The sequence below is a fragment of the Oncorhynchus nerka genome, linkage group LG4 (assembly GCF_034236695.1).
Source record: "Oncorhynchus nerka isolate Pitt River linkage group LG4, Oner_Uvic_2.0, whole genome shotgun sequence".
Classification (NCBI taxonomy): Eukaryota; Metazoa; Chordata; class Actinopteri; order Salmoniformes; family Salmonidae; genus Oncorhynchus; species Oncorhynchus nerka.
Genome location: NC_088399.1, coordinates 32,092,204 through 32,118,385, shown reverse-complemented (window position 1 = coordinate 32,118,385; position 26,182 = coordinate 32,092,204). Strand labels below are relative to the sequence as shown.

At 41.4% G+C, this 26,182-nt stretch overlaps 2 protein-coding genes and 2 long non-coding RNA genes across 8 annotated transcripts; all 4 read right to left on the bottom strand.

Annotated features, from left to right (window-relative positions):
- Positions 1-417: 417 nt before the first annotated feature.
- On the bottom strand, positions 418-5,455 carry LOC115128888 (uncharacterized). 5 transcript variants are annotated; one of them, XR_010463764.1, is made up of 13 exons: positions 4,872-5,455; positions 4,658-4,693; positions 4,085-4,384; positions 3,691-3,984; positions 3,467-3,550; positions 3,102-3,197; positions 2,966-2,993; positions 2,834-2,874; positions 2,715-2,746; positions 1,991-2,575; positions 1,835-1,907; positions 925-1,238; positions 418-703 (listed from the first exon to the last, which is right to left on the bottom strand). XR_010463764.1 is itself a non-coding variant. In XM_065017459.1 (10 exons), exons 1-10 carry the CDS (start codon positions 4,897-4,899, stop codon positions 2,414-2,416), a joined length of 1,101 nt encoding a protein of 366 aa, XP_064873531.1. In that variant the 5' UTR covers positions 4,900-5,455; the 3' UTR covers positions 418-2,413. The 5 variants fall into 5 exon arrangements, 1 of the variants encoding a protein (XP_064873531.1); XR_010463763.1 differs by having other exon boundaries at positions 1,835-2,575; XR_010463765.1 differs by having other exon boundaries at positions 925-1,230; positions 1,835-2,575.
- A 4,195-nt stretch (positions 5,456-9,650) lies between these two features.
- On the bottom strand, positions 9,651-10,742 carry LOC135571088 (uncharacterized). Its single transcript, XR_010463638.1, has 2 exons — positions 10,693-10,742; positions 9,651-10,492 (listed from the first exon to the last, which is right to left on the bottom strand). It is a non-coding gene; the product is annotated as an uncharacterized LOC135571088 (long non-coding RNA).
- LOC135571082 (uncharacterized) lies at positions 10,743-11,517 on the bottom strand. The gene is made up of 3 exons (XR_010463635.1): positions 11,243-11,517; positions 11,040-11,147; positions 10,743-10,936 (listed from the first exon to the last, which is right to left on the bottom strand). It is a non-coding gene; the product is annotated as an uncharacterized LOC135571082 (long non-coding RNA).
- A 9,526-nt stretch (positions 11,518-21,043) lies between these two features.
- LOC115128887 (uncharacterized) lies at positions 21,044-23,485 on the bottom strand. The gene is made up of 9 exons (XM_029659020.2): positions 23,426-23,485; positions 23,280-23,315; positions 22,890-23,180; positions 22,428-22,724; positions 22,263-22,331; positions 22,000-22,101; positions 21,873-21,900; positions 21,735-21,769; positions 21,044-21,638 (listed from the first exon to the last, which is right to left on the bottom strand). The coding sequence occupies exons 1-9, from the start codon at positions 23,451-23,453 to the stop codon at positions 21,625-21,627; spliced, it is 900 nt and encodes a 299-aa protein (XP_029514880.1). The 5' UTR covers positions 23,454-23,485; the 3' UTR covers positions 21,044-21,624.
- Between the last annotated feature and the right edge of the window lie 2,697 nt (positions 23,486-26,182).

Sequence of the window (26,182 nt, the reverse complement as noted above, 5' to 3'; positions counted from 1 at the left end):
GAGCCAATGGCGGAAGACTACAGACTACACCCCAGCCTGAACCAATCCAAAGATCCGATCTTCTAGAATCAACCTACTTTCTGTAAATTGTTAACGGTCTCTTTTCCTGCTGTTCTGTGCGAGCTAACGGAAGAGCCGTAATTACGCTGTACCAGATATCTTTACTCTGAATAAACTGTCGCTTGTCATACAATTTACCACTTTGTCTGAATCGATCCTTGACCGGCTCACCCTTCTACATATCTAATTACTAACAGAAGTCATTATTACTTTAAGTAAATGGCTTACCTTTAGAAGCTTTCAGCAGGTAAGCAAAGATGAGAGCCTGGTCAGCGAAAAGTAGCACGCGCTATGTTACTGTTTCCCGCGACTGGGACTGACAGGTGCACACAAGACAAACAGAAATTAAGCCGATGGTGGAATACAAAAACTTTATTGTTCTCTTAATGTGACAAATTGGATAATCAAAACTACATTGCAAATAGATTTATGCAATTGATTTCTTGGAAAGAAAATTGAAATGTAGGTGTTAAAGTCAAGCAATCTATCCATGTGGAAGTCCTTTCATGTCCATTCAGTTTGGCAATGCTAGTCAGTATATGACCACTGTGGCATAGTCATGGCCTTGTTCAAACTTGACTGAGTAGGATGGAGGAGCACCAGCATGGGACAAGGTGGCATAGCACAAATCATCTTCACCTTCCTGTTATTGTAACAAAGGGATGAGGACAAATGACTATTTGAAAGGAAACATCAAATCATCAAATCCTTTCAATAAACCACAATTCCAACTGTTACTCATTTATAACATGCTTATATGTTGTGTGCCAGCCCACTGTACTGTTTATGCACAGAAAACCAAAAAAGCACTATGGTGGCAAAGTGGAGGAAAAGTGTGAGGCAGCTACATAAAAACATAATTACGTCATGGTATTGCCTTTTCTTCTTCTCTTCTTCATAATGACACTGGACGGTGACTTTTGACCACAGCCCTCTGGGCTTCCACCCAGGCAGCTCTGACCCTTTTACTTGGAAGGAGCATTGGTTGTGGCTGGCATTTGATCGACCAAGCTCCTTGAGTTTAGAATCCACATAGAACAAACACTGCTGACCCTTTACAAGGGCAGAGGACTCATTGCTCAGCTCAACCACTTCAGTCAGGATCACAAACTTCAGGCTTACTGAGATCTGGTGCTTCTTCTGGGTAATCCAAGTGTTTGTCTGTTTCTCCTTGTCCCCTTGAAGGATGAGGAAAGAGAGAGGTAGTTGAGGAAAGAGAGAGGTAGTTGAGGAAAGAGAGAGGTAGTTGAGGAAAGAGAGAGGTAGTTGAGGAAAGAGAGAGGTAGTTGAGGAAAGAGAGAGGTAGATGAGGAAAGAGAGAGGTAGATGAGGAAAGAGAGAGGTAGTTGAGGAAAGAGAGAGGTAGTTGAGGAAAGAGAGAGGTAGATGAGGAAAGAGAGAGGTAGTTGAGGAAAGAGAGAGGTAGTTGAGGAAAGAGAGAGGTAGTTGAGGAAAGAGAGAGGTAGTTGAGGAAAGAGAGAGGTAGATGAGGAAAGAGAGAGGTAGTTGAGGAAAGAGAGAGGTAGATGAGGAAAGAGAGAGGTAGTTGAGGAAAGAGAGAGGTAGATGAGGAAAGAGAGAGGTAGTTGAGGAAAGAGGTTTGATAACATTGTAGTGAAAAAACAACGATTAGTATCCGTTCTAAAACAAATTCAACATGCAAGATTATTCCCTTCTTTACATTTATTTCCCAGCCTTTGATTACCATGCAAATCACACAAGTGCATCCCTAATGTTGAATGACAAAACAAGCAAGAGAAGGGGAGAAACGTACCTGCATCTGTTAACTGTAGGTCAAGAGAGACGACAAGAAATGTCGTTCATTGTCATTCCGACCAAAAGTACAACTAGGGATATTGTTATGGAAGTCAATTATTTAACATTTTATTATACAGTACAATAATGATATTATTAATAATACATAACTCACACATAAGGCACCAGCAGCACATTCATTGGATCACGGTTAAGAGTTCTTTAAACCTGCCACCTGTTATTATGTATAATGCAGAGAGAGAAGTGAAACAGGATATATGGAAATGAGAAATGCTTTCTGGGACGACTATCTTCACATGCTCTCGGAAATGTTTTTAGAAATATACACAGGAGCTGTTGGCTGTAGATAATGCCACAGTAGTGAGTGTGAGAGTGACACACTGTATTTTGTGTCTCCCCTCTCTCCTTTTATGGTGAAACAATAGCTTTCAGAAAGGAGTAGATATCTTTAGTCTTTGATGTTGTGGCAGGATTTGTTTTTGTACTATGAGTAAATTATGATCCAATATGAAAACAAAATATAGGATTGTAACTGTAAACTATGGCAAAACATGTTATCCAGTAAATGTTTCTTCTTCTATGATTCTGCTAAGAGGGCGTACTCTCCAGCTATTTCAAACTTGATCTTGGTGCGCCCAGGTTCAACTTGGTTACCGGTAGATGTCACTGTTGCATATTGACGACTAGCTCGGTCACCGGTATATGTCACTGTAGCGTATTGTAGACTAGTGTCCTCTTCCTGTAAGAGAGAGCTCAAGTCACTTTGAGCTGTGTGCACAGCAGGGTTGTCTTTGGTGCTATTTGCAATATTGCTTGATATTTTGGTAGTAAAGTGCATATTAGGCTACTTCACACTGCACTGGTTCAAACCAACTCACCTCATCCCTAGAAGGCTTTGTGATGACAGAATCTGTTTAATATGAGAGAATGAGGGAAAATAAAACACTGAACAAAAGGAGATAAAGGCAGTGGTGGTTTAGTTAACTCTCATACTCACAGACACATGGTGGGGTTTGGTCTTGCTGTTCAGGTGGGCTTCTGTCGAGACAATGCAGTACAGTCAGAAAGATATAGCCATGCATGAATAAAGAAAAAGAATGTAAATGTAAAATGAATACACCAGTCTTACCCAGTATTTACAGGCCTGCCTTGAACCCCTTCAAAAGATACATAGAGATCATTTAGCAATTTTGAACATGAACTCAAAGTAGCATTTGGAGCAAAATAAGAATGTGTTATGAGTAGACCTATCTGAAAGCACGCACCACACTTGCGTTGGAGAACACACAGCACACACCCAGCTAGCAGAACCAGGAAAAGGGAACAAGTACCCAGACTGATGACGACGTGGAACCTTGTACCTGAAGAAACGGTTAGTGAATGAGGCTCCTAATGAAACTGACAGTGAATCATCTGTACAGTATAACCTAACCTTACAATGACTAGTATGTTAGTGCAAATAAGCCTTACTAATAGTGACTATTGAGATACTTAACAGTTTAGAGATGTTAGAAACTTCAATAGCTGTACATTTAGAAGCAGAGTCATTCACTAAACTTGTATTTTGAAGTTATTTTGAAGTTCTTAGGACCACTATCAGCTAATTTAAAACCAAACCAATGTTACTCACCTTTTCCTTGGGCTGTGGTATTGTTGCTTGTCTTCTCCTGAACAGGTATGATTAAACTGAACGTTGATGGGGAACTAGTAGCTCCTGGAGGATGTATAACTGAATTAAATAAAACATTGATATGTGTACAATAATAATATATTAGTCTTGCAGTACAACAGTAGACGGACAGAATATTGACACATTTGAAATCACAGAAATTGATGGGCTCTAGTCTTCCTCACCATCTCTGGTGATACCGACGGGTTCACTATGCTGTGATGTCACAGTATCTTCACCCTCTACCACCAGCTCCACAGCACAGGTGATGAAGATCTCTCCAGCACTGCTCCTCTTCCTCTGCAGTTCCTCTTCTGCCACTCTCCCCAAACAGACATTGTCTTTGTAGGGTAGTTTTTTAAAGTGTGAGTCACCATTGTTCAGATAAAAGTAGCAAGAGGTGCCAGCCTTGGCCTTACATCGAAGATTGAGGTATTTCCCAATCTTCAACACATGAACACTGGGCTTTCCAATTGGATCTGTTTGTAAATTGTGAAAGTAATTTATGAAGTCAATTAACAAGTGGGATGTGTACTATGGTTAACATGTGCTTTGGAGTACTGTAAAACTGCCACTTACCACCCACATGAAGTCTTCGAGCATCACTATGTTTTGAGGTTTTGATCGTTTCACCTTCTCTGTTCTGTAGAATTACACAGCTGAGATCTACTTCAGTCTTGTTCCACCTTTTGAACTCATTCCAGAACAACTTGAACTGGCAAGCACCCTGCTTGTAATCCAGTTTCCTTATAGGGTTGGGGTCGTGATCTTTGTAGAATTTGCACTCTGTGCCTTTTGGTGACTCACAGCGTACTGTAACAGGTGTAGCTACATTGATGTACCCAGGGGACAATACAATAGTGGGAGTGGGAACCAAATCTGTTAAGAGAAATAGAGAGTATCTATGACATTATGAGTGATAAGAATCTTGATTCAGAATGTATTTGTATGTGGAGTATCACTTCCTTGTCTCTCTATTTGCAACTAAATATATTTCATAATAAAGATATGGCACTTTAAGCATTGTGCTACTCTACATTAGTTGTGAAAAGTCGTGTACAAATCTATCATCAAAAAAAGACTTTTATGCCTAAAATAAATAAATAGCTGTTGAGCTGGACAATTAATGAAGTGACATTTGTTAATATGTACCTGCACAACTTTCTTTAACCGCAACACCGGCAGCATCTACGAACAAGATAAAAACAACTTAGTGAGACATTTTACAAGCCTTACTATAAGGCATAATAAAGGCTCATACATACTTAGAAGAAGTTATAAAGCGTACATTCAGTAACATATTACCAAAACTTAAAATCCATATACAGAGATATTGATCCAAAGACCAAAATAATCGAATACTCACAAATGAGAAGAATAAAAGAAAAATACATATTTTCCACTTTCTTCCGTCAGTGAAGTGAACTCCACACATAGATTGTCATGTGAGAAAACTGATGTGTGTTTGGTAGGACACAGAAAAACCTACAGAGGAGGATATGGAGACTCACGAGTGATGTTGTGACAGATCACTAGTGACGCTGAAGAAAATGACCTTATTTTCATTGACCACTAAGGGGCTGTCCATGTGGTCCACCCTACATTAAACTTACTGAAAATATAGGTAACTACAGCACAGCTATTTCAAATATGAGAACTCTTGTGATTAATTGATCAAATAAACTTGTTTGTTGGTCACGTTATGTTGAGAGATCCACCGGAAATAGCGGTCACGACAACGGCGAAAAAAATTCCAAATTATATCCATAATATCGACAGAAACATGGCAAACGTTTTTTATAATCAATCCTCAAGGTGTTTTTCAAATATCTATTAGATAATATATCAACCGGGACAATTGGCTTTTCAGTAGGAGCGAGAGGACAAATGACTACCTCTGACTTTTACACAAGAATCACTCTGAGAGCCCTCAGCTGGCCACTTACGCAATGTAGTCGTTTATGCTCATTCTTCAACATAAAGGCGTGAAACTAAGTCAAAATGCTGTAGACACCTTAGGGAATACGTATTTAATGGCCAATGGGGGTGCATAGGAACACAACGGTTTCAAAATAAGAGGCACTTCCTGATTGGATTTTCCTCAGGGTTTCGCCTGAAATATCAGTTCTGTTATACTCACAGACAATACTTTTGACAGTTTTGGAAACTTTAGCGTGTTTTCTATCCTAAGCTGTAAATTATATGCATCTTCTAGCATCTGGTCCTGAGAAATAGGCGGTTTACTTTGGGAATGTTATTTTTCCAAAAATAAAAATAGTGCCCCCTAGTTTCAAGAGGTTAGGTGACCTGACTTGACCTCAACCCCCCTCCATCAGTTATCCACGGCTCTCTCCCTTCATCAATACCTGCCACATGTATTTCGCTTCCCTGCACTCAACACATTCCAAGCTTAATTGCACACGCTATATACCTTCCTCCTATAACCATTAACTTATGGTGTAGACCCTCTAAACCTCAGCACTCTATCAGTGACATGAATAAGTATATTTTCATATTCTCCGAATCCAACACAACACACTCGTTGACATGATCAAATGAGTTCAGTTAGTGATGTATTGTGTTTATTTGAATTTGGATAATTTTATGGATAGTTTCTTGTTTTAGATTAATTCACCCCACAACTTTTATAGCTTTGTAATGGAGGTGACTAATGCTTCTCCAAATGAGGAAATGGCAGATACCTTGATCCATGTCTGTTTAGTTAACATAATACATATTTCCAGTCAGAGTAACCAGTCTGTGCCAACTAAGTCATGGCTTGGATTGCATCCATAGATCACATTACTTTTATGGATTTTTGGCAAACTTTGTTTTTTAGATGCAAATCTAAGCATTGAAGAAATGCAAAACAGGAATCAAAATATATTTTAGTTGTTTTTTATTTCATCACCAATAAATTGTTTCATGTTTTTTGGTAAATCACAGGAGGAAAGGTAATGGATTGTTTCTCAAATAATTAAGATTTCTGTGATAGTACTGGATAACATTGACATCAACTCCTTGTAAGACGCACCAGTTTCTTTTAAAGGTTGGATTTTTTTTTACGTGAATCTGGCAATATATACAGAAATTATACAATTGACATGTTATTTATTTAAATTGTAGTATGATATATCTTGTTCTCATCCATCTGGGTTTGAGGGCTAGGGACAGAGTGTTAGAGGACCAGTTGCAGCACAATGGCTTATTGTAGCACATCTCAGCTTAGATCATGACCACAAATGCATTACTGTTTCTTTCCACACCTCTTCATGTTCTCTGACAAGTCATTTCTGTTGATGGATATAGACATGAGCTTCATACAGTATGAAGATGTGAATAGCAAGCCGTATGCTGGGTTGTTTGCAGGGGGGATGTTGGTGCTTCTCCTCATCTCTAGAAATAGAAGTGTACCTGTATGATCAGTAACCTCACTGTGGTCACATCTATGTGACAAACAGACTCGACACACTCTGCTAAATCTCAGGTACAACAGTGAACATCATGAGTCATCGGACCGTTGAAGAACGTTGAAGACCTTTGAAACTCAACTGCTGTGTAATCTGAACACAATGCTGTCTCCTCTCAGAGTGGCTCCTCAACTTCCAACGAAAATAAACATTTACAACAAGATTTACAATATACTGTACAATCTTTATTTCCACTGGATAACACAACATCCATGAGCAGAACAAAATGAAATGCTAATAAAATTTCTGTATTTTAGACATACAGTATAAACTCATTACACATGAAACACTTTGCATAATATAAAATACATTAACAAGCAGTTGGGAGTAAAGAGCATTGTTCTACACACACATATTGCAGCTTAGATGGGTTTTGGTCAAGACACGACAATTCACCAGTACATTCAAACAGATAATATAGAAACAGCTGTAGAACATTTTTAGGATCTGGGGACCCATGCCAAATATTTTCAGTCTCCCAAGGAGGAAAAAGCGATGTCATGCCCTCTTCACGACTGTCTAGTTGTGTTTGGACCATGAAAGTTTGTTGGTGATGTGGACACCAAGGAACTTGAAACTCTTGACCTGCTCCACTACAGCCCCTTTGATGTTAATGAGGGCCTGTTAAGCGGTCCTTTTTCTTTAGTCCACGATCAGCTCTTTTGTCTTGCTCACATTGAGGGAGAGGTTGTTGTCCTGGCACCACACTGACCTCCTCCCAATAGGCTGTCTCATTGTGGTCGGTGATCAGGCCTACCACCGTTGTGTCATCAGAAAACTTAATGATGGAGTCGTGCTTGGCCACGCAGTCGTGGATGAACAGGGAGTACAGGAGGGAACTAAGCATGCACCCCTGAGGGTCCCTGTGTTGAGGGTTAGTGTGGCGGATGTGTTATTGTCTATCCTCACCACCTGGGGTAGCCCGTCAGGAAGTCCAGGATCCAGTTGCAGATGGAGTTGTTTAGTCCCAGGGTCCTTAGCTTAGTGATGAGCTTTGTGGCCACTATGGTGTTGAATGCTGAGCTGTAGTCAATAAACAGCATTCTCACATAGGTGTTCCTTTTGTCCAGGTAGGAAAGAGCAGTGTGGCGTGCGATTGAGATTGTGTCATCTGTGGATCTGTTGGGACGGTATGCGAATTGGAGTGGGTCTAGCGTATCCTGGAGGATGCTGTTGATGTGAGCCATGTGAGCCTTTCAAAGCACTTCATGGCTACTGACGTGAGTGCTACAGGGCGGTAATCATTTAAGCAGGCTACCTTCGCTTCCTTGGGCACAGGGACTATGCTGCTTGAAACATGTAGGTATTACAGACTCGGTCAGGGGAAGGTTGAAAATGTCAGTGAAGACACTTGCCAGTTGTTCCGCACATGGTCTGAGTACACGTCCTGGTAATCTGTTAACAACACACATTGACATGATCAATTGAGTTCAGTTACTGATCTATTGGTTTTATTTGAAATTGGACAATTTGATGGATATTTTCTTGTTCAAGCTTTTTCACACCACGACTTTTATAGCTTTGGTGACTAATGCTTCTCCAAATGAGGAAATGGCAGATACCTTGATCCATGTCTGTTTAGTTTACACAATACATATTTCCAGTCAGAGACACCAGTCTGTGCTAACTAAGTTATGGCTTGGATTGCATCCACAGATCACATTACTTTTGTGGAGTTTTGGCAAACTTAGTTTTTTGGAAGCAAATCCAAGCATTGAAGAAATGGAAAACAGGAATCCAAATATATTTGAGTTTACCAACTGGGCCACATAACAGAGACATGATCAAAATGAGTTCAGTAACTGATTAATTGTGTTTTATTTGTAGTCGGACGTTTTAGATACTTTCTGTTTCAGCACCCAACTTCTCTCCAGTCATGTTACGCAGGTGACTGAAGTTTCTCCAAATGAGGAAATGACAGATACCTTGATCCCTATCTGCTTAGTTTATATAATATATATTTTCAGTCAGTGTAACCAGTTTGTGTCCGGTAATGGCTTGGATTGCATGCATTGAACACATTACTGTTGTGTATTTTTGGAAAACTTTGTTTTTTTGGAGTCAAATCCAAGTATTGCAGATTTGTAGACAAATGGAAAACAGGAATCAAAAAAGTTGTTTTTCATTTCATGACCACCAATGAATTGTTAAATAAAAAAACCCAGGTGGAAAGTTTAAAAGTTTTCTGTTCCCCAAATAACAGTTATGTATTGGTTAACAATGACAACAACTCCTTGCAGGTTGCACCAGCCTCATGTTAGTGTTTGGAAATGTTTGAATTTGGCAATATATACAGCACTTACCATTATATTATTGATGTTAAATGATGGTTTTGAGGGCTAGGGACAGAGTGTTAGGGGACCAGTTACAGCACAATGGCTTATTGTAGCACATCTCAGCTTAGATCATGACCACGATTCCACTACTGTGTCTTTCCACACCTCTACTGTGTCTTTCCACACCTATGCATGTTCTCTGACATTGTCATTGTATATTGATAGATATAGACATGAGCTTCATATGAATAGATGTATTGAGAGCCCTTCGTGATGTTGTTTTTTCAGGGGTGATGTTAGTGTAGATGTGGGTCCCCCATTTCTACTCTGCCATCTCCTCATCTAAAGAAATAGAGCTGTATCTGTATGAGTGTAATGAATACTCAGGGAGGAAAAAGGTGTAGATTAACGCGCAGAGCGCGGGAGATGTTTATGCAGAAGGCAGGAATCGTGGTCACAGGCAATGGTCAAACACAGGTAGGCAGTCAAAAACAAACAATACCTCACAACCATACAAACAGAAAGAACTGAACTAAATATGGAGCTGATGAGACCAGGTGAGAAACGAACACAGGTGAAATCAATGAAGAAAATGAAAGTCAGGGCTATGTTCCAGAACACAAAGGAACAGGGCTATGGTTCAAGAACACAAAGAAAAAGAACACAAGGTTGACTAAAAAAAGTAAAGCAGAACCTTACAATGAGCAGTACCCCCACTGTGGCCACTTCTACATGACACAAAACACCCAGCTAAAGCTCAGGTAGATCAATGACCATCATGAGACAGACCGTTGAAACACAACGGCTGTGTAATCTAAACAACACAATTTCTCTTCCAGAGAAAAGAAACAACATTTCCAACAATTATTTACAATATACTGTACAAGCTTTATTTCCACTGGAAAACACAACATACTAGAGCAGAAAAAATTACACATTAAACACTGTGCATAGTATAAAAATACATTACACATTAAACACTGTGCATAGTATAAAAATACATGACACATTAAACACTGTGCATAGTATAAAAATACATGACACATTAAACACTGTGCATAGTATAAAAATACATTCACAAGGTGCATGGAAATTGCAACTTGTTCAAATTGAATAACTTCTCCTCCTATTGACTTCGGGTTTATAAAAACATTGACACATCATACTCTCCAGCCATATCCAACTTGAACTCCCCAGCAAGGTCACATCCTTATAGCATAGTGCAGACTTGAGTTCTCTTCCTGTAAGAGAGCGAAAACATACCACAATGCACCATAAGCAGTGAACAGTTACACTATAACCATAGTGGATAGTAAAGAGTACAGTTATACTCTAACACACTGTTTGCAGCTCATTTGGGTTTTGCCAGTCAAGAGCAGTTTCCAGTACATCCAAACAGATGATATGAAAACGTTCAGTTAAATAAATAGATCACTCTCACCTCCTACTGTTATTTCCTCGTTCATCACCTTCAGAAACAAAAGTATAATGAGAGCGTAACTAACAGGCCCTGATTGTATAGCTGACAACAGCCTTTGGAACAACATACAAATTGGAGTATTTTTGAAGCAAAAGGCACTTGCCGTGTCTACAACGGAGAAAACACAGGAGAGATTCCACCAGAAGGATGAGAACATAGATACCGGCATGGAGACCGATGTAGAGGGGGATCATTGAGGAAGGGTCTGGAAGGGAAAAGGACATCATGTATCATATTCATTTCACATCAATGTTCATAATGTCCTGCAATTGTGAGCATCTATGTCTAAACCACCTAAATGTACATACCTTCTTCTTGGGTAGTTAGGCTGATGACTTCACTGACTGCCTTCTCCTCTCCAGGTGGGATGGAACTGAAGTCTGCTATGGAACCTGTGGCTCCTGTAGGATTTGCAGCTGAAAATATGATTTAAATAGGAACAATTATTCATTAGACATGCACTGCAGCTGCAGCAATACATAGATTTCACTGAAGTGGATGGGGTCCTCACCATCTACGGTGATACGGAGGGGTTCACTGTGCTGTGATGTCACCGAATTCCCCTTTATCACCATCTCCACAGCACATGTGATGAAAATCTCTTCAGGGCTGCTCTTCTTCCTCGGCGTCTGTAGCTCCGATTGGGCCACTCTCCCCACACAAACATTGTCTTTGTATGGTTGCTTTTTGAAGTGTACGTCACCAAGGTTCAGATAAAAGTAACATGAGGTGCCATGTTGAGCCTCACACCTGAGATTGAGGTAATTCCCTCTCTGTTCCACGTCAACACTGGGTTTCCCAATTGGATCTGTTTGAAATATGTAAGATAATAGATACAATATGAGTGAACCCAGTGTGTTCTGGGTAACAATAACTGAACATGTTCCCTAGGCCCTAATTTAGGCCCTAGGGTAAAATTGTCACTCACCACTCACATGAAGTCTTCGAGTGTCACTTCGTTCTGAAGATATCGTTTTCCCTTCTCTCTTCTGTAGAATAGCACAGCTGAGATCTACTTCACTCTTGTTCCAGGTTTTGAACTCATCCCAGAACAATGTGAATTGGCAAACACTGTTGTAGTCCACTTTTCTTATTGGGGTTGGATCCTGGTCTCTGTAAAAATAATACTCTGTACCTTCTGTTGATCCACAGCGTACTTTGACAGATCTAGCTGCATTAATGTACTCAGTGGATAATACAATGCTTGAAGTGGGGACAGAATCTGTTTGGATTTAAATATATAAATAGTGAGAATTCAAATTGTTCAAGCTGTCAATCGTAGACTGAAATCTATGTATGTTTCTGAAATTGTTGTGGCTAAATAATGTACATTTAGAGAACGAGTTGTAGAAACGGTATCACCAAACTGCTGTAGTGACAAATCGTATATGAAAGACAATAGCCTATCTCTAATATCATTCCACAACTAATGACATGATGTAATACATACGTGCATAACATTTTCTAACTGCAACACCGGCCACAACTTTAACAAGGATAACAGGAAGACATTTTAAACAAGGCATTTCAGTTAACATAAGATACACACTATACACTCTAAATATACATGGATTGAAATAAGGGACAATTGAATACTCACAAATCATTAGAAAATAAGATAGAGACATATTTTCCTCTTTCCGCAATCAACAAATAAGTTTCTGAGGTAAGAGTTGATCTGTGCTTACGACAAAGAACATCCCAAAAAGGATATGGAGACTCTGGGCAGGTCTGAAGTCACGTTGAATTAGGGCTGGGCGATATGGACAACAATCCTTATCAGCAGAAATGGACTGAATTATCACAATAATGGTCAATTGAACGATAAGTTTAGAACATAATGTGCACCACAGTCATTGTTTTATATTACCCTGAAAACGACTACAACTAACTGAATGTATTTCCTTTTAAACTTCAGATTTCTCTAGTAGGGCCCTATAGATTATTTATCGTAATGAACAATGTCAGCGAAATGTCCACGATAAGTGTCAGTTTGGTCGGAGTCGATCATTTTAGGTTTATCATCCCAGCTCCTCATTGAAATGTATTACTTTTTTCATTGTCCACTAAATTGCTGCCCATGTAATGAATCCTCAATACTGCTTACTGAAACTATAGATGATCAGTAAAGTGAAGAGTAAAGAATGCATTTTAACGAGTCAAAAGTTATTTATTGCATCCAAACTATTGTTTCGACACATTATTCAGATGGCTAATGCATCTCCAACAGAGAGAATTGAATAATCCAAGGTGGGGGACCAGGGATATCTCTACGACACCTTTACCATTGTGGATTCATTTCAATAGTTGAACAAATAATAAGTTAACAAGTCCAGATGTTCAAACTAACATACATGTTTCACATTTCAGGGACCCTGAACAGATTTCCAGTTTCAGAACAGAAATAATTAGAAGCAACTTTGAGTAGCCATTATTTGAAAATCAGTATCTCAAAATCATGACATGGACTCGTAGATTTTAAAATAACCCTTCTCATTGGACAAAATGATATATCAATAGCTAATAAAACATCTGGTGGGGGGGCAGACTTATTGGCTATGCAGTTTCTGGTTATCTGTAAAACTAAATGTAATTGAAAATGTTGGCTATTTTAAGAAGTGGGTATCTGGGTATGTGCTTTCCAGTGCCTTCAAAAAGTATCCATACCCCTAGACTTATTCCACATTTTGACAGAACTACATAGTTCCTTGGTTGAGATAGGAGAACCTGCCAGAAGGACATTCTCTACAGCACCAATCTGGCCTTTATGGGAGAGTGGCCAGACAGAAGCCACTCCTGAGAAAAAGGCACATGACCACATGCCTTTAGTTTGCCAAAAGACATGTGAAAGACTCCTAGATCATACCGCAAAGGATTATGTGGTCTAATGAGACCAAAAATGTACTCGTTGGCCTCCTTGGCAGCCCTTAGGCCGTTTTGGGCGCAGTCTAAACTGCCATCGCCATTTAAGAAAACGTTCTTGGGGTTCCCAACTCACGCCAGATTCCACCTTTGGGCCAGGGGTTGACAACATCATACAGCAGACAACAAAACTGCGCAAAGACAGAGAGATTTTTCAGGAGATCTTGGCAACTGTGCGTCCTAACGCCATCACTCAGAGGTATTTGATATTTGGTATTTAATAGGATCCTCATTAGCCACTGCAAAAGCAGCAGCTACTCTTCCTGAGGTCCACATGAAACATGACATAATACATAGTACAGAACTAAAAATAAAACACTTGAATAACTTATTTACATAAGTATTCAGACCCTATGCTATTAGTCCCGAAATCGAGCACAGGTGCATCATGTTTCCATTGATCATCTCTGAGATGTTTCTACAACTTAATTGGAGTCCACCTGTGGTAAATTCAATTGATTGGACATGATTTTGCAAGGCATATATAATGTCCCATAGTTTACAGTGCATGTCAGGTCAAAAACCAAGCCATGAGGTCGAAGGAATCTGACACAGGATTGTGTCGAGGCACATATCTGGAGAAGGGTACCAAAAAATGTCTGCAGCATTGAAGGTCCCCAAGAACACAGTGGCCTCAATCATTCTTAAATGAAAGAAGATTGGATGCACTAAGACTCTTCCTAAAGCTGACCGCCTGGCCAAACTGAGCAATCGTGAGAGAAGGGTGTTGGTCAGGGAGAAGACCAGGAACCCGATGGTCACTCTAACAGAGCTCCAAACTTCATCTGTGGAGATGGGAGTGCCTTCCAGAAGGACAACCCTGTCTGCAGAGCTCCACCAATCAGGCCCTTATGGTAGAGTGGCTAGACAGAAACCACCGCTTGGAGTTTGCCAAAAGGCACCTAAAGGACTCTCAGACCATGAGAAACAAAATGATCTGGTCTGATGAAATCAAGATTGAACTCTTTGGCCTGAATGCCAAGCGTCACGTCTGGAGGAATCCAAGCACCGCTCATCAGCTGGCCAATACCCTCCCTACAGTGTAGCATGGTGGTGGCAGCATCATGCTGTGGGTATGTTATTCAGCGGCAGGGACTGGGAGACTAATCAGGATCGAGGTAAAGATGAACGGAGCAAAGTACAGAGAGATCTTTGATGAACACCTGCTCCAGAGCGCTCAGGACCTCAGACTGGGGTGAAGGTTCCCCTTCCAACAGGACAACGACTCTAAGCACACAGCCAAGACAACTCAGGAGTGGCTTCGGGACAAGACTCTGAATGTGGTCCAGCCAGTGCCCACACTTGAACCCGATCGGATATCTCTGGAGAGACCTGAAAATAGCTGTGCAGCAACACTCCCCATCCAACCTGACAGCTGTGCAGAGAAGAATGGGAGAAACTCCCCAAATACGGGTGTACCAGGCTTGTAGCGTCATACACAAGAAGACTCCAGGCTGTAATCGCTGCCAAAGGTGCTTCAACAAAGTACTGAGTGAAGGGTCTGAATGCTTATGTAAATGTGATATTTATGTTTTTAATACATTTGCAAACATTTTTTAAAAATCTGTTTTTGCTTTGTCATTATGGGGTATTGTGTGTAGATTGATGAGGGAAAAAACAATTTAATTAATTTTAGAATAAGGCTTCAATGTAACAAAATGTTGAAAAAGTCAAGGGGTGTGAATACTTTCCGAATGCACTGTGAATCTAAGTGCGATACGTGTTTGTTCTGGACTTTGTTCTGGACCAACTGAAATTTACCTATGTCCCTCTTTGCCACACATGACCACACAGCTGGACAGTAGTCCAGCTGCAACAAAACTATAGCCTGTAGGACCTGTCTGGTTGACTGAGATGTCAAAAAGGCAGAGCAACGCCCTATAATGAACAGACCTCTTCCCATTTTAGCAACCATTGAGTCTATATATGTTTTGACCATGACAGCTTTCTATCTAGGTTTACATCCAGCAGTTTAGACTCCTCAACTTGCTCAATCACCAGATTATTCAATAATAGATCTAAATTAGGTTTAGCGATTTGTCCCAAAAATGATGCTTTTTGATTTTGAGATATTTAGCAGCAGCCTATTGCTAGTTACCCATTCTAAAACTGACTGGAGCTCCATGTTAAGGGTGTCAGTTATTTATTTTACTGTTGCAGCCAATGTGTACTGTGTACCGTTGAGTCGTCAGCATACACAGACACACTGGTTTTATTCAAGGTCAGTGGAAGGCCATTAGTAAAAATAGAAATCAATAATGGCGCTAGCCGGCTGCCCTGTGGTACACCACACTCAACTGAATTTGCATGATCGCTGGAAGACAGGGTCGAATGTCTCAAAAGCTCTCCAGCAATGTCTTGCCCCCTCCTCCTCCCCCACCGAAACAGCAGGGGAAGCGTTTTACACACCGACAGCGGGGACAGGTGCGTGACCAGCCTTACAGGCAGCAACACGCAGCTAAGAAGGTTGGGCCCCAGCAGTCCACCTGATGTGCTGGCGGTCGGCCTTGACGTTTCTCCCAGGCCCAAAGGGCAAACTGGCAGACGTGAGTGGAGTCCCCCTGGGTACTGTACACAGTCCTGGGGGGTACAAACTTCAGTTCTGAGGCAAACCGCCACCCTACAGAGGTATCTGGGTCACCTCGGTGACTGACGGGGTGAGAAAGGAGGCACTGTGGATGGAGATAGCCTCACTTCTGAAGAAGGACGCAATCAGAAAAGTAGAGCCACTAGAATGGCTAAGTGGGTTCTACTCCAAGGACAGTATTTCATTGTTACAAAAAAGTACGGCAGCTTCTTGCCGGTCCTGGACCTGCGCAGCCTCAACAAATATTTAACCTTTTTGGGCGCATGAACCGCTAGTGGGACACTTACGACAACATCCGGTGAAATTGCAAAGCGCAAAATACAAAAATCGTAATATTAAACATTTATGAATATACAAGTGTCTTATATCGGTTAAAAGCTTAAATTCTTGTTAATCTAACTGCATTGCCAGATTTCAAAAAGGCTTTACAGCGAAAGCATACAATGCGATTATCTGAGGACTGCGCCCCACACCAAAATACTTTTTCAACCAGCACAGTCGTCACAAAATCACAAATAGCGATTAAATAAATCACTTACCTTTGAAGATCTTCCTCTGTTTGCAATCCCATGGGTCCCAGCTACACAATGAATGGTCGTTTTGTTTGATAAAATCAATTTTTATAGCCTAACACGAAACATTTTGTAAACCGCTCGTGTCGTGAATTCCGTCTCATTCAACTTTCGACAAAACATTTGATGTAATCACACACACTACACGTACAATTATCCAGTCATGGTTGGTTTCATTGCAATCCTCTGGTTGTTAGTAACACAACTCTCCTTAGCCCCTCAATCCTTATCCCAGTCTGCTGTTCCCACATGCTTCAAGAGTGCCACCATTGTTCCTGTTCCCAAGAAAGCTAATGTAACTGAGCTAAACGACTATCGCCTCGTAGCACTCACTTCCGTCATCATGAAGTGCTTTGAGAGACTAGTCAAGGACCATATCACCTCCACCCTACCTGACACCCTAGACCCACTCCAATTTGCTTACTGCCCAATAGGTCCACAGACAACGCAATCGCAACCACACTGCACACTGCCCTAACCCATCTGGACAAGAAGAATACCTATGTGAGAATGCTGTTCATCAACTACAGCTCGGCATTTAACACCATAGTACCCTCCAAACTCGTCATCAAGAGACCCTGGGTCTCGACCCTGCCCTGTGCAACTGGGTACTGGACTTCCTGACGGGCCGCCCCCAGGTGGTAAGGGTAGGTAACAACATCTCCACCCCGCTGATCCTCAACCCTGGGGCTCCACAAGGGTGCGTTCTCAGCCCTCTCCTGTACTCCCTGTTCACCCACGACTGCGTGGCCATGCACGCCTCCAACTCAATCATCAAGTTTGCGGACGACACTACAGTGGTAGGCTTGATTACCAACAACGACGAGACGGCCTACAGGGAGGAGGTGAGGGCCCTCGGCGTGTGGTGTGAGGAAAATAATTTCACACTCAACGTCAACAAAACAAAGGAGATGATTGTGGACTTCAGGAAACAGCAGAGGGAGCACCCCTCTATCCACATCGACGGGACAGTAGTGGAGAGGGTAGTAAGTTTTAAGTTCCTCGGCGTACACATCACGGACAAACTGAATTGGTCCACCCACACAGACAGCGTTGTGAAGAAGGCGCAGCACCGCCTCTTCAACCTCAGGAGGCTGAAGAAATTTGGCTTGTCACCAAAAAGCACTCACAAACTTCTACAGATGCACAATCGAGAGCATCCTGTCGGGCTGTATCACCGCCTGGTACTGCAACTGCTCCGCCCACAACCATAAGGCTCTCCAGAGGGTAGTGAGGTCTGCACAACGCATCACCGGGGACAAACTACCTGCCCTCCAGGACACCTACACCACCCGATGTCACAGGATGGCCAAAAAGATAATCAAGGAAACCAACCACCCGAGCCACGGCCTGTTCACCCCGCTATCATCCAGAAGGCGAGGTCAGAACAGGTGCATCAAAGCTGGGACCGAGAGCCTTCAATCTCAAGGCCATCAGACTGTTAAATAGCCATCACTAATACCTTAGAGCCTGCTGCCCTATATACATAGACTTGAAATGACTGGCCACTTTAATAATTGGAACACTAGTTATTTTAATCATGTTTACATATTTTGCACCGGTCCAGCATTGCACTTTCAAATATTGATATATTCTTAACTCTATTCCTTTACTTTAAATTTGTGTGTATTGTTGTGAAATTGATAAATATTACTTGCAGATATTAATGCCCTGTTAGAGCAAGAAACACAAGCATTTCGCTACACCCGCAATATCATCTGCTACACATCTGTATGTGACCAATCAAATTTGATTTGATTAAGAGAGCACAGGTGGACCTGTTTGCATCTCAGAAGAACATTTGTTGCCCCAGCTGGTTCTCGGTGTCGGACCTTCCAGGCCCTCTGAGTCTGGATGCCCTCGCTCACGATTGGCCAGCTAACCATTTCCCCTGATCACATCTATGCTAGATAAGGTCAGCTTGATGGGCCACCTGCTGCTCCTCATAGCCCCAAACTGGCCGAGACGACCATGGTTCAGCCTCATGTTGTCCCTCCTGTCGGGGACCCCATGGCAGCTACCGCAGAGGCCCGACCTGCTCTCTCAGGCTCAGAGGACACTGTGGCATCCGGACCTGCACCCCCTCCAGCTTTGAGCTTGGCCTCTGAGAAGTGTAAATGGGCCAGTCTAGGCATTCAGGACAATGTGGTGAACATGCTGCTGAACATCAGGGCTTCCTCCACCAACGCGTCATATCAGATGCTGTGGGACATATTATGTACTTGGTTTGAGGGTCATAATGTTGCCACCTAGTCGTGTGATGGACAAACAGTTAAAACATGTTTTACAATCACTGCTTGATGCGGGCTGAGCGGATTCCACTTTGAGTGTATTTAGCCGCAATCTCTGCATGCCATGATGATGGCCTAGAGGGACCCATAGGTGGCCACCTATTGCTCTCCAAGTTAATGAAAGGAGTTCAACATCTGCGTCCAGCGAAGGCCCGTTCGGTGCTAAACTGGGACCTTGACATGGTGCTGTTAGCAGTTACTAAGCCACCCTTCGAGCCACTGGGGTTAATGTTTTTGAAGCACCTATCCATAAAGGTGGAATTCCTGTTGCCTATTACCTCCACTAAGAGGGTCAGTGAATGTCATGCTCTTTCGGTGAGTGTTATCCACTGGCCTAACCCCTCTTTCTTGCCGAAAGTCCTGTCTGACAGGCATGTGAACCGGCCCTTACATTTGTCCGCATACGCCCCTCCACGGCTGCAAGTGAGCTACAGTATGTGCTGTGCCCGGTGAGGGCATTGGACACTTGAGTTACACAGACAAAGACAATAAGAGAGTCTGATCAGCTGTGCATTTGCTATAGTCAGAGAGTTCTGGGGAAGAGCCTATCGAAACAGAGATTCTCAAATTGGATTGTGGACACTATACCTCAGCTGGCCGGGCGGGCTCTGCCATCTGCTGTAGTGGCGCATTCTACTAGAGGAGTAGCTACATCGTGGGCCTGGTCCAAGGAGTTCCCCTTGATGACATTTGTGCCTCGTCCAGATGGGCATCGTCTAGCACCTTTGCTAGGTACTATCGACTCAATATTACCGCCGCCAATGAGGCCGGGACGGCCATGTTGGGTGTTGTCTCCACTTCCCTGGATGGGGACGGAGGGAAACAGCATTCATGACTGCCCTGAGCTCAGTCCTATGGGACTTTGCTCTTTGCTTGGCCATGACTACTTCACCGATTAATCGGGAATTGTGAAACCATATTGGAGGGATCCAATATAATGCTACATAACGAAGTTTACGTATGTAACCACGGTTATGTGAGCTATTGGATCACTCCAATCCTTGTGCCTTGAAAAATACACGAGGTAGAAGTAGTGTGACAGCAGCTATTTAAGGGGGTCAGCCACAGCACTACCCGGTACACGGGACTAATCTGAAATCCTTACTCGGAATGTATCCTGCTGCACGGAAGGGTAAGATAGTGATACAGCCACTCACCATCTAAGTTAACAGTTTGACCAAATCTGCAAGGAATAATGGGAGAAAATCCCCAAATCCAGATGTACAAAGATGATACAGACATACCCAATATGACTAAAAGCTGCCAAAGGTGCTTCTACAAAGTATTGACAGGGTGGTGAATACTTATGTAAATTAGATATGTCTGTATTTCATTTTCAATCAATTTGCTAACATTTCTAAAAACATGTTTTCACTTCATCATTATGGGGTTTTGTGTGTAGATGGGTGAGGGAAATGTTATTAATCAATGTGGATTTCAGGCTGTAACACAACAAAATGTGGAATAAGTCAAAGGGTATGAATACTTTCTGAAGGCACTGTACACCTCTAAGAAATTATCATGCACACAATGTTTTCTGAGAAGTCGTTTCATATGAGATGTGTTGAAAGACTTTTGAGCTTAATTGTGGTTAAATCAAAAATAGTTTATACTGCTTTGTTTGCCTCTCGTCTCTGGAAATACACAAGTGAGAGTGAACGATCAGTACACCCCCCATGTGGTCACTTCTACTTGACAAACAGAAGCACAAACAATCAGGCATCAAGAGACATCAGCCAGTTTAGTTACTGTGTTTAACATCACACTGTGTCACCACAAACTAGTGGTCAGAGTTTACCCCCATCTCTACGATCCCCCTTCTCCATTCCGAACCTCTGTTGTTTCTATAACTCACACAATCTTTCAACCCCATCTACTGGGCAAAAATGGTACCAACCATCCAGGAAAACAGAACCACAAATAGCAGCATAAAATGGGAATGCTGTAATACAATTACATGTATTTAATTTATTCAAAACAGAGTTACATATTAAAAGCTGTACAGAATAGGAAAATTGTATGCCAGTATGTTAAAACTAATCTACACAATCTACACATTAAATCAATGTTTATTTCTCACATGCACAGAGTACAGAAATGCTTACTTTCAGCTCTTCCTCAAAAGTGCAGAATAAATGTAGAGTAGCAAAACTATCAATATACAAAGTTGATCAAAAAGAGTAATAAAATAACAAAAGCGTTAAAAATAAGACAAGGCAATAAAAGAACACAGGTATTTACACTTATATACAAACAATGTGAAACTTCAAATAGATCATGTCTTAAAACCTATGCACATCTATTTCTTGCCCAGTAAGATATTACACCATTCATCTGAGAGTAACAGAGGGTGTCAGACTACATGAAGAGCAGAGAGTGGCAGATATGTAAATCAGGAAGCAGAGAAAGGATGTGGAGGAAGTTCATCAACAGGTGAACTGTTACCACTTACACTTACACTTGAACTAGTACAACGCAGCATGGTCACATCCCCCACATTCAGACCGCCTTGTGGAAATAATTAAGCATTTGTATCTGTTTCAAATAAGAGAAAGGTGAAATGTAGAGCACTGAATATAACCACTTTTCTGAGAAATGAATATGTTGTAGTTGGTTTCCTTTCATACTTACAGATAACTTCTTTGTTCTGGTTCCATTGGGATGATCTGTTGAGACAATTTACCCAGTACATTTAGATATGACACTGTATAATGATGTGTATGAAGACAAATATAATGTAATTATAATACAAATAGATCACTCAATTACCTATTGGCAGACCAGTCTTGTTGATCACCTTCAGAAATAAATATTTCACATGTATAATACACAAATAACTCAAAATGGACATTGGAATAAATTAAGCCTTGAAGTATCAGTATTTGAATGCATGTACCTCGCTTGTACCGGAGAAAACACAGGACAGATACAACCAGCAGAATAAGGCTAAAGGCCCCAACACTCAGACTGGTGTAGAGAGGGAACTCCGAGGAGGACTCTAAAGGGGGAGATGACTTTCAGGTCAAGTTGAAATTGTTTGTTGAATTAGATTAAACAGTACAGATCATTAGCAACAGAATCAGTCAATGTTATCTTGAAATGCTCTTAGGTGGGTGGGTCTATCAACAGTAAGTTTAAAAACATTTTAAGGTTACTCACCTTCTCCATTAGTTACACTGGTTTTGTTGGTACTGAATGTTGATAAGGAAGTGGTGGGCCCAGGAGAGTCTACAATTGGAGGAAGAATATGACATATGCATCAGTATTGTAATACAGACATGATTGTCATGTTAGATTGTACAATAATTTAATTGATGGTCTCACCATCTATGGCAATCTTGAACGGTTCACTATGCTGTGATGTCACAGTATCTCCACCCTCTACCACCAGCTCCACAGCACAGGTGATGAAGATCTCTCCAGCACTGCTCCTCTTCCTCAGCAGATCCTTTTCCGATACTTTCCCAACACAGACGTTGTCTTTGTAGGGCTGACTTTTAAAGGGGGACTCGGTGTTGTTCAAGTAATAGTAGCATGAGGTACCAGCATGCTTGGCCTCACACCGAAGACTTAAGTGAGTTCCTGTATTTTCCACAAAAATCCTGGGTATTCCAATGGAATCTGAAAAAATGATGTCGTCAATCAAGCAAATGTGATACTGCCTGGTAATAAAATGGTCACTTACATGAAGTCTTCGAGCGTCATTAAATATTGGGATTATTTTAACAATAACTGAACATGTTCCCTAGGCCCTAATTTAGGCCCTAGGGTAAAATTGTCACTCACCACTCACATGAAGTCTTCGAGTGTCACTTCGTTCTGAAGATATCGTTTTCCCTTCTCTCTCCTGTAGAATAGCACAGCTGAGATCTACTTCAGTCTTGTTCCACTTTTTGAACTCATTCCAGAACAATATGAATTGGCAAACACCGGAATTCACTTCTCTTATTGGGTTGGGGTCGTGGTCTTTGTAGAAGTGGCACTTTGTGCCTCTTGTTGACTCACAGCGTACTACGACAGACATAGGTACATTGATGTACCCAGGGTCTAACACAATGGTGGGAGTAGGGACAGAATCTGTTTAGAGTTAAAGAGAGAAACTATGAGAAGACACATTTTAATTGTTAGAAACAGCATGATTCAGGAAATATTCTTATGTGGTAATGCATTCCATACCTGCACAACTTTCTTTAACTGCAACAGCAGCCATACCTTTAAACATGGCAAAACATTTTTTAAAGTATTTTATGTGAAGTCCTACATATTAAACCTACATCATCTAAATGAATTACTTTGTTACAATTAATTAATTGAATACTCACAAATGAAGATTAAATAAGATGGAGACATCCTTTCAACTTGTTCATGAAGGAGTGAACACACTTAGATAAAGAAGTGAAAAAAACTGACAGCCTATGTTTAGGAGGCAGAACAATCTAGAGGCGCCGATCATTTACAAACAGGGCTCCTGAGTGACGCAGCGGTCTAAGGCACTGCATGTCAGTGCAAGAGGCATCATTACAGTCCCTGGTTCAAATCCAGGCTGTGTCACATCTGGCCGTGATTGGGAGTCCAATAGGTACAATTGGCCCAGCGTTGCCTGGGTTTGGCCAGAGTAGGCCGTCATTGTAAATAACAATTTGTTCTTAACTGACTTGCCTAGTTATATAAAAGGTACATTTTTTTTAATTAAATATGGAAACTGGCAGCCTATGTTTAGGAGGCAGAACAACCTAGCGAGGCAGATATGGAAACTGGCCAAGTTACAAATTACGCTTTAGAAAATACGAATAGGCTACTGCACCCTTTCTGGAAATATAGCCAATTATGACAAACCAGAGAGCTGTTTACAGTTTCTGTGAAGATACAACAATTGTCATTGGCTAATATCCCTTTAACAATGTATTGCCTACTCATTGGACAGTTTAAAGACACACTCCAACTGTTCCCGTTGAAAAACAATAGAGGAGCAATAGAGGACAAAAGAGGAAAGGTCCACCCCCCACGTGTGCCATGTCATGTCATACCTGGACCACCTTTTGAGATGTGCTTTTTGTGAAGTAAATTAGGTGAAAATGAGACTGCGGTAGGTCTTTAAGGTATACATTGTTTGGCAAACATCTTAAACTACATGAAAACCTACTGTTCATGTAATCGGTCTGCTTTCAGTCTTACTTTCTTGAACAAAGGTAGTAGCACACTTCCATGACCAAAGAATTCACATGTACAGTGCCTTGCGAAAGTATTCACCCCCCTTGGCATTTTTCCTATTTTGTTGCCTTACAACCTGGAATTAAAATGGCTTTTGGGGGGGTTTATATCATTTGATTTACACAACATGCCTACAACTTCAAAGATGCAAAATATGTTTTATTGTGAAACAAACAAGAAATAAGAAAAGCAAATAGAAAACTTGAGCTTGCATAACTATTTACCCCCCCAAAGTCAATACTTTGTATTTGTATCTTTTGCAGCAACTACACCTACAAGTCACTTGGGATATGTCTCTATAAGCTTGAGGGGTTGTAGACTCCGTCTCATGCTACCACTAGAGTGAAAGCACCGCCAGCATTCAAAAGTGACCAAAACATCAGCCAGGAAACATAGGAATTGAGAAGTGGTCTGTTGTCCCCACCTGCAGAACCACTCCTTTAGTGGGGGTGTCTTGCTAAATGCCTATAATTTCCACCTGTTGTCTATTCCATTTGCACAACAGCATGTGAAATGTATTGTCAATCAGTGTTGCTTCCTGTGGACAGTTTGATTTCACAGAAGTGTGATTGACTTGGAGTTACATTGTGTTGTTTAAGTGTTCCCTTTATTTTTTTTGAGCAGTGTATATATTCAAAGCCCTTCGGTTGTAGTTGGTCTTGACTTGTGTTCTTGTCTCTGGAATTAGACATCTGTGCGAATGATCAGTAACCCTAGTGTGACCCCTTATGTGCTGACCTTTTTTTTTTTTTTAACCTTTATTTAACTAGGCAAGTCAGTTAAGAACAAATTCTTATTTACAATGACGGCCTAGGGAACAGTGGGTTAACTGCCTGTTCAGGGGCAGAACGACACCTTGTCAGCTCGGGGGTTTGAACTTGCAACCTTCCGGTTACTAGTCCAACGCTCTAACCACTAGGCTACCCTGCCGCCCTGAATAGCAACAGGAAATACAAGCTGGTTGATGCTCAGCTACAAGTGTCCTGTGTGGCTCAGTTGGTAAAGCATGGCGCTTGCAACACCAGGGGTGAAGATTTGAATTCCCACGGGGACCAGTATGGACAAAGAAAATATGAAAACGTATGCACTATAAGCTTGAGGGGTTCTATGCTCTATGCCACTCTGGATAAGTGTCTGCTAAATAATGTTAATGTATTGCAAACGCAGAAAGAAAAGTAATTGCCAACTAAATGGTTACAGAATATCTGATTTTACCATCCTCTTACTTGTTTGTCTCTCCAAACCATGTGTTTTGCCCCATCTAACAGGTCCACTGTTAGATTTTTCCCTTCCCCTGTTCCCTTGAATTTTTTCAGGCACTGAGCAAATGTTTGTTTTGTGAGCAGAAACTTGAACATAGTGAGAATTTTGTGCAACTTCCAGCACATTTACATTGAACACTGAGGCTGTACCCTTACAGTTTTAGACAGGAGCCAATAGGCTATTGTGGCTATTTGAGCATAATGTAGGCCTACCAACAAAACCAATGGAGCAAATCCCATAACATTTTCACATGGAAATAGCTTGTGATTTCTATGATATAGACTACAATAGCATATATGTGGTGTTTAATGCAGGCCTACATTGCAAACTAATGCGGCGAACTCAGTGAAGTTCAATCTCTTGCGTCTCTGCGCTGCATGGCATTTCTGGAGGAGGGGCGCAGTTTAGAGGAAACATTACTAGTACAGTAGGACTATCAATCACAGATTCATGAGATTTACTTTGTTACTCTGCAATACCATGAACCCATGTGTTGTCCCTATTTCTTCATTCATATCTCAATGTCCAGCCAAAGACTAGGGAGCAAAAAGTGCTTTTTGAACCAGGATATGTGACTGGTCATTGGAAAGCTGACCACAGAACAG